The sequence below is a fragment of the Pongo pygmaeus genome, chromosome 6, assembly GCF_028885625.2.
Source record: "Pongo pygmaeus isolate AG05252 chromosome 6, NHGRI_mPonPyg2-v2.0_pri, whole genome shotgun sequence".
Classification (NCBI taxonomy): Eukaryota; Metazoa; Chordata; class Mammalia; order Primates; family Hominidae; genus Pongo; species Pongo pygmaeus.
The window spans coordinates 25,838,500-25,851,187 of record NC_072379.2 but is presented as its reverse complement, the minus strand read 5'-3'; the positions used below and the strand labels follow the sequence as shown (position 1 = coordinate 25,851,187).

The following is a 12,688-nucleotide window of genomic DNA, read 5'->3' as shown; positions in this document are numbered from 1 at the left end:
CACAATCGTGACGGAAGGCAAAGGAAGACTAAAGGCACATCTTACATGGCAGCAGGCAAGAAGGCGTGTACAGGGGAACTGACCTTTTATAAAACCATCAGATGTCATGAGACTTATTCACTACAGCATGGGAAAAACGTGCTCCCATGATTCAATTACCTCCTACTGGGTCCCTGCCACAATACCTGGGGATTATGGGAGCTAAAATTCAAAATGAGATTTGGGTGGGGACACAGCCAAACCATATCACTGATTTTTCCCCAGGTTCCCCCATATAAGTCAGTGGATGCAGATGGATACTTGTGACAAAGGGCACCATTGAAGTCCAGACACTAAATACGCTGAAGTCCCAGCTCCTGCCCTGCCAGGATACCCTGTCCCACCTGCCAGGACCTCCCCTCAACCACCTCCCTGTTCAGGTCAGGAGGTGCCCATATATTCAAGAGAAAGTTTTCATAATTTTCTTTTCTTTCCTTTTTTTTTTTTTTAAGACAGAGTCTTGCTCTGTTGCCCAGCCTGGAGTGCAGTTGCACGATCTCAGCTCACTGCAAACTCCATCTCACGGGTTCAAGTGATTCTCACGCCTGAGCCTCCTCAGTAGCTGGGATTACAGACACACACCACCATGCCCAGTTCATTTTTTGTATTTTTAGTAGAGACAGGGTTTTGCCATGTTCTCCAGGCTGGTCTCGAACTCCTGACCTCGAGTGATCTGCCCCCCTTGGCCTCCCAAAGTGCTGGGATTACAGGCGTGAGCAGCCCAGCCAGTTTTCATAATTTTCTTTACTTCCACTGTGGTGGGAGAATAGGCTTCAGAGAAAGCCATCCTGGACAGGTAAGTTGGCCCCACCAGGAACAGGTTTCCATCAGGTGTTTTGGAGGCAGTGATGCCCGTTCACCCTGGTGAGAAGGGGCATGGCATGAACATCAGGAACCAGACTTCACCCTGGAGAAGGAGAAACCACAGGTGGGGCTGAAGGAGCAGTTCTCACAAGCGATCCTGTGGGCACTGGGGCCATACATACCACGCACCTTTGTGCACAAGTGTCAATGTGGCTCAGAGTGGGGTGGAGGACTCAGGGTATTAAAAGCATCAAGGAATCCAGGGAGAGCCACCGCACCCAACTTTACTTTCACCCACAGGCTGATGCAGCCCGAGGAAATATTACTCCACAACGACCTCAATTCTACACACAGAACTGTTCGCCAGGCCCTTGCTACAGGCTGTCATCTCAAAATGGGGGCCGTCAAGGCTTGTTAGAATACCTGGGACTGAGAGGAAAATATATATATATATATGTGAAATATATATATATGTGAAATATATATATATCAAATATATATGTGAAATATATACATGAAATATATATATGAAATATATGTGAAATATATATATGATATATATGAAATATATATATGAAATATATATGAAATATATATATGATATATATGAAATACATATGATATATATGTGAAATATATATATGATATATATGTGAAATATATATATGATATATATGTGAAATATATATATGATATATATGTGAAATATATATGAAATATGTGAAATATATATATGAAATATATATGTGAAATATATGAAATATATATATGAAATATATATGAAATATATATATGTGAAATATATGAAATATATATATGAAATATATGAAATATATATATGAAATAAATATATGAAATATATATATGAAATAAATATATGAAATATATATATGAAATAAATATATGAAATATATATATGAAATAAATAAATATATGAAATAAATATATGAAATAAATATATGACATATATATGAAATATATATATATGAAATATATATATATGAAATATATATATATGAAATATATATATGAAATATATATGAAATATATATATATGAAATATATATATGAAATATATATGAAATATATATATATGAAATATATATATGAAATATATATGAAATATATATGATATATATATGAAATATATATATACGAAATCTATATATATGAAATATATATATACGAAATCTATATATATGAAATATATATATACGAAATCTATATATATGAAATATATATATACGAAATCTATATATATGAAATATATATATACGAAATCTATATATATGAAATATATATATACGAAATCTATATATGAAATATATATATACGAAATCTATATATGAAATATATATGAAATATATATATGAAATAAATATATGAAATAAATATATGAAATAAATATGAAATATATGAAATATATATATGAAATATATGAAATATATATGAAATATATGAAATATATATGAAATATATATATGAAATATATGAAATATATATATGAAATATATATATGAAATATATATATGAAATATATGAAATATATATGAAATATATATATGAAATATATGAAATATATATATGAAATATATATGAAATATATGAAATATATATATGAAATATATATATGAAATATATATTTCATATATATGAAATATATGAAATATATATATGAAATATATATATGAAATATATGAAATATATATATGAAATATATGAAATATTTATATGAAATATTTATATGAAATATATATATGAAATATTTATATGAAATATATATATGAAATATTTATATGAAATATATATATGAAATATATATGTAATATATATATGAAATATATATATGTAATATATATATGAAATATATATATGAAATACATATATATGAAATATATATATGAAATACATATATATGTGTGTGTATATATATGTGTGTGTGTGTGTGTGTGTATATATATATATATTTTTTTTTTTTTTTTGTGATGGAGTCTTGCTTTGTAGCCCAGGCTGGAGTGCAGTGGCGTGATCTCGGCTCACTGCAAGCTCTGCCTCCCGGGTTCACACCATTCTCCTGTCTCAGCCTCCCGAGTAGCTACAGGTGCCCGCCACTACACTCGGCTAATTTTTTTATATTTTTAGTAGAGACAGAGTTTCACCATGTTAGCCAGGATGGTCTTGATCTCCTGACCTCGTGATCCGCCTGTCTCGGCCTCCCAAAGTGCTGAGATTACAGGTATGCGCCACCAGGCCTGGCTAATTTTTGTATTTTTAGTAGAGACAGCGTTTCACCATGTTGTCTAGGCTGGTCTCGAACTCCTGATCTCAGGTAATCCTCTCGCCTCGGCCTCCCAAAGTGCTAAGATTACAGGCGTGAGCCACTGCGCCCAGCCTAATTTAAACATTTTAAAATCTTGTTTTAATTTTGAAATAAAATCTCAATTTGGTTTTTAAAAAGCTCTGTCTGAGATGTGATGACTCACATCTGTAACTTCAGTACTTTGGGAGGCTGATGTGGGAGGAACCCCCAAGAGTTCAAGACCAGCCTGGGCAACATAGGGATACCCAGTATCTCTATTATAATAATAATAATACAAAAATTAACCAGGTCTGGTGGTGGGCACCTGTGATCCCAGCTACTTGGGAGGCTGAGGCAGAAAGATTGCTTGAGCCTGGAAGGTCAGGGCTGCAGTGAGCTGAGACTGCACAACTGCACTCCAGCCTGGGCAACAGAGTGAGACCCTGACTCAAAAAAAAAATAGTGCTTAGTGCCACATGCCAGGAACCACAATGACAGCAAGTCAAAAGGGTGTTGAGTCAGGGCCCACCAAGAGCTGGCGGGGAGTCTGACTGCGGGCACCCTGCCCTTTTCCAGAAGGTGAAGGTGCAGAGAAGCTTGAAAGGATCACGGCTTCTCACCCTGGCCCTGAACCCACTCACATCAGCAGCTCTCAGCATAGCCAACTGGACAGCTCGCACCAATAAATTAAACCTTATTTCTTGCCGGCACAGTGGCTTATGCCTGCAATCCCAGCACTTTGGGAGGCCGAAGTGAGAAGATCACTTGAGTCCAGAAGTTCAAGACCAGCCTAGGCAACATAGTGAGACCCTGCCTCTACAGAAAATTAAATGGGAGCTGTGGCATGTGCCTGTGGTCCCAGTTACTCGGGAGGCTGAGGCAGGAGGATCTCTTGAGCTCAGGAGGTTGAGGCTGCAGTGAACTACCGCACAGCGGCACTCCAGCCTGGAAAACAAAGCAAGACCTTGTCTCATAACAAAATAAAAAAGAAGCAAGCCAGCAGGTCTAATCCAGACTTAAGAGGAGGGTATCAGCCAGGCTGATATCCTCCCAAGCTACTTGGGAGACTGAGGCATAAGAATCACTTGAACCTGGGAGGTGGAGGTGGCAGTGAGCTGAGATCACGTCACTACACTCCATCCTGGGCGACAGAGCAAGACTCCGCCTCAAAAAAAAAAAAAAGAAAAGGCCCTTCAAACTGAGTCATCTGCACGATGCCTGAATTCCTGCTATAGCCCCAGCCAATCGGCTTTTCATTCTACGTCTGCATAGTAACATAGTTAGAAAAGATATCCTAGTTATGTTGCAATGAAAAATGTCTACCTGTAACACTCACTATTTCTTGCAGGCACCTATGACCTGTGGAAAGGGTGAAAAGCTCAGAGGATTCTATTGTCTATTTTATTTTATTTATTTTTGAGGCAGGGTCTTGCTCTGTCATCCCAGTTGGAGTGCAGTGGCACGATCATAGCTCACTGCAGCCTCAAACTCTTGGGCTCAAACAGTTCTGCCTTAGCCTCCCAAGTAGCTAGGACTAGAGATTTGTGCCACCACACCCGGCTATTTGTTTGTTTGGTTGGGTTTTTTTTTTTTTTTTTTTTGGTAGATATAGGGGTCTCACTATGTTAGCAAGTCTGGTCTCAAACTCTTGGACTAGAGTGATCCTCCCACCTTGGCCTCCCAAACAGATGATGGGATTACAGGCCTGAGCCACCATGCCTGGCCATCTACTCTAAATGTTAGTTAACTGCTTTGATGGGCTGGGCACGGTGGTTCATGTGTGTAATCCTAGCACTTTGGGAGTAGAGTCGAGTGGATCACGAGGTCAGGAGTTTGAGACCAGCCTGGTTAACATAGTGACACCCCATCTCTACTAAAAATACAAAAAACTAGCTGGGTATGGTGGTGGGTGCCTGTAATTCCAGCTACTTGGGAGGCCGAGGCAGGAGAATCGCTCGAACCCGGGAGGTTGCAGTAAGCCGAGATCGCACCACTGCACTCCAACCTGGGCAACAGTGAGAGACTCCGTCTCAAAAAAAAAAAAAAAAAAAACCCCAAAAACTGCCTTGATGAAAGCTAAAGAGTAAACTGTAAATAAAAATTAGGCCTAATTTTTTTTGTTTGTTTTCTGTTTTTGTTTTTGAGACCAAGTCTCACTCTGTCGCCCAGGCTGGAGCGCAGTGGCATGATCTCGGCTCATTGCAGCCTCTGCCTTTCAGGTTTAAGTGATTCTCATGCCTCAGCCTCCCAAGTAGCTGGGATTACAGATGCCTGCCACCATGCCTGGCTAATTTTTGTATTTTTAGTAGAGACAGGCTTTCACCATGTTGGCAAGGCTGGTCTCGATATCCCAACCTCAAACAATCCACCTGCCTCGGCCTCCTAAAGTGCTGGGATTATAGGTGTGAGCCACCATGCCCAGCCAAGATTAGGCCGATTTTTTAAAGTCACCTGGAGCATAGAAAATGTTTCTGCAATTATTAATTTACTTTTTTTTTTTTTTTTGAGACAGGGTCTCACTCTGTCACCCAAGCTGGAGTGCAGTGGTGTGATCATGGGTCATTAAAGCCTCGCCCTCTTGGGCTCAAGCAAGATCTTCCTGCCTCGGCCTTCCAAGAGCAGGGACTACATGTGTGCACCACCACGCCCAGCTAATTTTTAGTTCTTGTAGAGACAAGGGTCTCACTATGTTGCCCAGACTGGTTTTGAACTCTTGGGCTTGAGAGATCCTCCCACCTTGGCTTCCCTGTGTCTGCTGTCCCCATCTTTATGTCCATATGTACCCAAAGTACATAGTAATGAAAAAAAAGAAACCACAGCTATATATAACAGCGTAAATGAATTTCACAAGCATAATGTTGAGCAAAAGAAGCCAAACACAAAAGCATGCAAACTGCATAGTTCCATTTATATAAGGTAAAAACAAAAACAAAAACAAACCCAGCTAAGGTGATCTACAGTATTAGAAGTGAGGATGGGGGTTCCCTTGAGGAGGAAAGAGAAGACAATGTTGGCCGGGCGCGGTGGCTCACACCTGTAATCCCAGCACTTAGGTGGGCGGATTACGAGGTCAGGAGATCGAGACCAGCCTGGCTAAGACAGTGAAACCCTGTCTCTACTAAAAATATAAAAAATTAGCCGGGCGTGGTGGCGGGCGCCTGTAGTCCCAGCTACTCAGGAGGCTGAGGTAGGAGAATGGCATGAACCCAGGAGGTGGAGCTTGCAGTGAGCCGAGATCGCCACTGCTCTCCAGCCTGGGTGACAAAGCGAGAATCCATCTCAAAAAAAAAAAGAGAAGACAATGTTTGGGAAGGGGTATGGGGGGATTCTGGGGTGCTGTTAATGTTCTACTTCTTGTGTGTTAAAAATGTGTATTTTGGGCTGGGTGTGGTGGCTCACACCTGTAACCCCAGCACTTTGGGAGGCCAAGGCAGGTAGATCACCTGAGATTAGGAGTTCAAAACCAGCCTGGCCAACATGGTGAAACCCTGTCTCTACTAAAAATACAAAAAATTAGCTGGGCATGGTGGCAGTGCCTGTAATCCCAGCTACTCGGGAGGCTGAGGCAGGAAAATCGCTTGAACCCAGGGGTGGTTGCAGTGAGCCGAGATCACACCACTGCACTCTAACCTGGGCAACAAGAGCGAAACTCTGTCTCAAAAAAAGTGTATTTTGTGATGAATTTGTATGATCTATATATATTTTTGAGGAAAGCGCCTTTCTGTGATGCACAATAAAAAGGTTTTGCTTTTATTTTGTATTATTTCAAAATATTTTTAAAATTTAATATCTAAATATACTATTTTAGATATTCAAAATTTCTGATGATGGCTTCACTTTTCCATCATAACATCTTTGCGATTAAATCAATTAATGTGATTAAATCAATCCATTTTTGTAGTTGGGTCGCTTCTGTGATTGAGTCGTTGTGTGCCCCGACAGTCTTTAAGAGTGCCAATAAGTATATATACGTGTAATTTTTTAAAATACTTTTATAATTTCAACTTTTATTTTAGATTCAGAGAGTACATGTGCAGGTTTGTTATGTGAGTATTTCGCATGATGCTGAGGTTGGGGGTATGAACGATCCCATCACCCAGATAGTGAGCATAGTACCCAATATGTGGCTTTTCTGCCCTTGCCTTCCCCCTCTCTTCCCTCTACCCCCTCTAGTAGCACCCTGTGTCTGCTGTCCCCATCTTTATGTCCATATGTACCCAAAGTACGTCCATATGTCCCTCTTGTAAGTAAGAACATGCAGCATTTGGTTTTCTGTTTCTATGTTAATTCTCTTAGGATTATGGCCTCTGGTTGCATCCATGTTGCTGCAAAAGACATGATCTCATTCTTTTTTGTGGCTGTGTAGTATTTTACAGTGTATATGTACCACATTTTCTTTATCCAGTCCACCACTGATGGGCATATAAGTTGACTTCATGTCTTTACTATTGTGAATAGTGCTGCAATAAACATACAAGTGCATGTGCCTTTTTGGTAGAATGATTTATTTTCTTTTGGGTCTATACCAAGTAATGAGATTGCTGGGTAAATGGTAGTCCTGGGCAGACTGCTTGAGGCCAGGAGTTTGTGACTAGCCTAGATGGCAAAACCCCATCTATACTACAAATACAAAGAAATTAGCTGGGCATGGTGGCACATGCCTGTAGCCCCAGCTACTTGGGAGGCTGAGATGGGAGAATCACTTGAACCCAAGAGATGGAGATTTCAGTGAGCTGAAATCACACCACTGCACTCCAGCCTGGGTGACAGAGCAGGACTCTGTCTCAAAGAACAAAAAAAAGACAATGTGAGAATCTTAAAAGTTCAGAGAGAAGAGTAATTCTCACAGACAAGGGATCCAGTTAACATTAGCAGCTGATTACTCAGCAGAAAACTTGGAAGGCCAGTAGGCAGTGGATTATATATTTAAAATAATGAAGAAACCTGTCAATTGAGAAATCTATAGCTGGAAAGCTTGTCCTTCAAAAATGAGGGAGAAATTAAGACATTTCCAGATTTTTTTAAAAAGCTGAAAAAATCCATTTACCTCTAAATTTGCCATACAAGAAGTGTTAAAGTCCTTCAGGTTGAAATAAATGAACTCTAGGCAGTAATTATATAAGTAAATAAGCAAGTTATATGAATATATAAAGTTCTCTGGTAAAGGTAAATACAAAAACAAACATAAAAACAGTATTATTGTAATTTTGGTTTGTAACTCCGCTTTTTATTTTGTATAGGATTTAAAAGACAAATGCATAAAACGTAATTATAAATCTGTTAGGTGATGTACAATGAATAAAGATACAATTTGTTACATCAATAACCTAAAAAGAGTAAAGCTATATAGCAGTAGAATTTTGGTATGTGATTGAAGTTAAGCGGAAATAAATTCAAATCAGAATGTTATAACTCTAGGATGTTATATGTAATTTTCATAGTAACCAAAAACGAAATCTACATAGAATATACACAAAAGGAAATGAGAATAGAAACAAAACTTGTCACTACAAAAAAAAATCAACTAAAGATAAAAGAAGTAAATAATGGAGAAAATGACTGGCAAAAATCAGTAACTCTGACGTATTAAAACTTTCCGCGCTACATAAACCTGGAAACTCTATTTCACGTGAAACTGGAGCTGAAAGAGACAAATATTTACTTATAAAGTTAAAAGTTATACGGAAAACCAACACTAATTTTTTTTTAGAAAAAATATGGAAAAAGTAAAAATATGCCTTATAGTATCATATAATATGTTTTATAGCTCTTGGAAAATAGAAAATAAAATGTTCTGTTAGCATGAATCCTTCTGTGCCCTCAAAAACCCTATGGATTATACCATTATTACCTAAAAAGTCTATTCTTAAATGCAGCAGAGTGATAATTTTTATAAGGCAGATGTTATTTTTAAATATGGAATAATATTGGTGATTTCAGTTTTAATAACATTGGATTAAGATGAAAGAATGAGAAGATAAAGGCCCCTCAGCAATATAACTCACAAACATGTTCAGAAGCAGTAAGAAGTTATATTAATTATCTTTTGAAAGTAATAATCTATATTTTTAATGTATGCATACAGCATAGCTAATGTACTACTGCTGGGTCCATTTATTCAATGAATAATTGCCACTATGTATCAGACATTGTTCTAGGCCTAGGAATGGATACGTAAGTGAACAAAGCAAAGATTCTGGTTCTTGTAGAGTTTCCATTAAAAGACCATTTAGTAAAATTTTTCTTCCCCCAAATTATAAAATCTGTAAGACGATTTAACAATATGTATAAAAGTCATTGTGGGCCGGGCACGGTTGCTCATACCAGGTATGGTGACTCAGCGCTCTGTCACCCAGGCTGGAGTGCAGTGGCACAATCTCCGCTCACTGCAACCTCTGCCTCCTGGGTACAAGCAATTCTCCTGACTCAGCTTTCCGAGTAGCAGGGACTACAGGTGCACAACACCACACCCGGCTAACTTTTGTATTATTAGTAGAGGTGGGGTTTCGTCATGTTGGCCGGGCTGTTCTCAAACTCCTGACTGCAAGTGATCCACCCACCTTGGCCTCCCAAAGTGCTGGGATTACAGGTGTGAGCCACCACACCCAGCCGTATTTTCTACAACTTTGATAACTTTGGTATATACCCCAAATCTGTAACACATAATATTATCATTCAAATCTAACTCATGGCTTCTCATTGTACTCTGACTTTCTCTAGCTTTTGAATTCTTTATTCTAATATTGGTTTTAAGTCTGACACAAAAGCATGGGAGTTCTAATCAAAATCCAACCTTTTATCATAAAAACTGTCAAGAAATTATGAGTAGTAGAATTTAAAAAGGAAAATAGGCCTATTAATTAGATTTGTATAACTTAACATTTTATGCCTATGAGTCCCCAACAAAGCCTTCGGCTTCTATTTGGATATAAAATGTAAAAGTCACTACTGGATCCAAAAGTAGGACTATGGTAAATAAATTTCTCCACCTATCCAGCTCCTTTTACATGATGCTACATGTTTCTTTTGTTTTTTCATTTTGGCAAATATTGATTGCATCTTTGTGTTAGTGTACATCCTAAGTGCCAAGATACCGAATCTGAAAAGATGGACACAGGACCTGCCTTCTGGGACTTCACACCTTTTTTTTTTTTTTTTTTTTTTGAGGCGGAGTTTTGCTCTTGTCATCCAGGCTGGCGTGCAATGGTGAGATCTTGGCTCACTGCAACCTCCACCTCCAGGGTTCAAGTGATTCTCCTGCTTCAGCCTCCCAAGTGGCTGGGATTACAGGTACCGGCCACCACACCCAGCTGATTTTTGTATTTTTAGTAGAGGCAGGGTTTCATCATTTTGGTCAGGCTGGTTTTGAACTCCTGACCTCAGGTGGTCCACCCGCCTCAGCCTCCCAAAGTGCTGGGATTACAGGCATGAGCCACCACACCCCGCTAGGAGTTCACACTTTAGTTGGGGAAAATATACAATAAGCAAGCCAATTTTTAAAATGAGAACTTCAATCAGAGTTAAATGCTACAAAGACAATCTCACACGAAGTTGTGATGTAGAATGATAGGGCTCTCAGATAGAATAATAAGAGAAACTACTGCTTCTTACGATGTTTATCTTTCTTTGTATCAGTGCTCAGCTGAGTCTGCAGTGCTTCAGAGGCAGCTTTCATTTTATAAAAATCTATGATTTCTCCTTCCAGTTGTTTTTTCTCTTCCTCGAGCTTCCTTATCTCCTCCTGTTGAATCATTTTAAGATGCTCGAACTTGTCCTGCAGCTGTGAAACCAATGTGCAGTTGTGACACCAAAGCACAGTGTGGCTGAACACCCAAAAGAATATGATTTTTTCTGATTATCAAACAAACCCAAATCATCACAGTAGAGCATGATCTTAATAACAATCTCAAAACTCAGGAGTAAACACTGAGATATGGAATTTTTCTTTTCTTTCTTTTTTCCTTTTTTGAGATGGAGTTTCACTCTGCTGCCCAGGCTGGAGTGCAGTGGCACAATCTCAGGTCACTGCAACCTCCATCTCCTGGTTCTAGTGATTCTCCTGCCTCAGCCTCCCAAGAAGCTGGGACTACAGGCATGCACCACCACGCCCAGCTAATTTTTAGTAGAGATGGGGTTTCACCACGTTGGCCTGGCTGGTCTTGAACTCCTGACCTCAGGTGATCCTCCCACTTTGGCCTCCCAAAGACTTTTTTTTTTTTTTTTAATATAGAAGCAAGGTCTCACTATGTTGCCCAGGCTGGTCTCAAACTCCTGAGCTCAAGTGATCCTCCCACCTCGGCTTCCCAAAGTGTCGGGACTGACTGGATGCAGTGGCTCATGCTTGTAAACTCAGCACTCTGGGAGGCCAAGGTGGAAGGATCGCTTGAGTCCAGGAGTTCAAGACCAGCCTGGGCAATGTAACACAATAGTAAACTTCAACAGGAGAGAGCATCTGTAAAATTGAATATAGATCTTCTGAAATTATCCAGTGAGAGGACAAAGAAAAAAAAATAAAAAAGAGAAAAGAAGGCCAGGTGTGGTGGCTCACACCTGTAATCCCAGCACTTTGGTAGGCCGAGGCAGGCAGATCACAAGGTCAGGAGTTCAAGACCAGCCTGGCCAACATAGTGAAACCCCATCTCTACTAAAAATACAAAAAGTAGCTGGGTGTGGTGGCACATGCCTGTAGTCCAAGCTATTTGGGAGGCTGAGGCAGGAGAATCATTTGAACCCAGGAGGTGGAGGTTGCAGTGAGCCGAGACCATGCCATTGCACTCTAGCCTGGGCAACAGAGAGAGACTCCATCTCAAAAAAAGAAAAAAAACAGAGAGAGAGAAAAGAAAGCCAATGAGACACCATTAGGCAAACCACTGTCAGGTTATGGGAGTCTGAGAAGGAAAGTAGAGAAAGGAGAAGAAAGCTTATTTAAAGAAAGAATGGCTGAAAACTGTCTAAATCATGGGAAAGATTTAGACATCCAAATCCATGAAGCTTAAAGATTCCTAAAGAAGTTCAAACCAAATAGATACTCACCGAGTCACAATATTATCAAATAGTCAAAAGTCAAAGATTTTTTAAAATGTTGAAGAGGCAAGAGAAAAGTGGCATGACATAGAATAGACAAGAGAATCTTCATTAGACTACCAGCAGATTTCTCAGAAGAAACTTTGCAAGTCAGGAGAGAATCAAATAATACATTCAAAGTGCTGAAAGAAAAAACTGCCAGCAACTAATACTATGTCTGACAAAGCTATCCTTCAGAAAGAAAGAAGAAATAACATGTTTCCTCGACAAACAAAGCTGAGGGAACTCAGGACCACTAGGTCTACCTTAAAAGAAATGCTTAAGGGAGTTTTTCCAAGTAAAAATGAAAGAATGCAGCTGGGCATGGTGGCTCATGCCTGTAATCCCAGCATTTTGGGAGGCCGAGGTGGGTGGATCACCTGAGATCAGGAGATCAAGATCAGCCTGGCCAACATGGCGAAACCCCATCTCTACTAAAAATACAAAAAATTAGCCAGGTGTCGTGGCGGCCACTGAGATTGA

The 12,688-nt window shown here is 39.2% G+C and overlaps 1 protein-coding gene across 3 annotated transcripts in view; it reads right to left on the bottom strand.

Annotated features, from left to right (window-relative positions):
- Window positions 1–267: 267 nt before the first annotated feature.
- SEPTIN14 (septin 14) overlaps window positions 268–12,688 on the bottom strand; it is a 79,192-nt gene continuing 66,771 nt past the window's right edge. The window contains exons 10-11 of one of the 3 annotated variants that reach the window (XM_054495604.1): window positions 10,754–10,922; window positions 268–946 (exon numbers count right to left, since the gene is read on the bottom strand). In XM_054495604.1, the coding sequence (XP_054351579.1) occupies window positions 942–946; window positions 10,754–10,922 (174 nt within the window). In that variant the 3' untranslated portion in view covers window positions 268–941. Of the gene's footprint in view, window positions 947–8,338; window positions 10,923–12,688 lie in introns of those variants that run through there. The other 2 variants (XM_054495605.2, XM_054495603.1) reach the window with 2 other exon arrangements.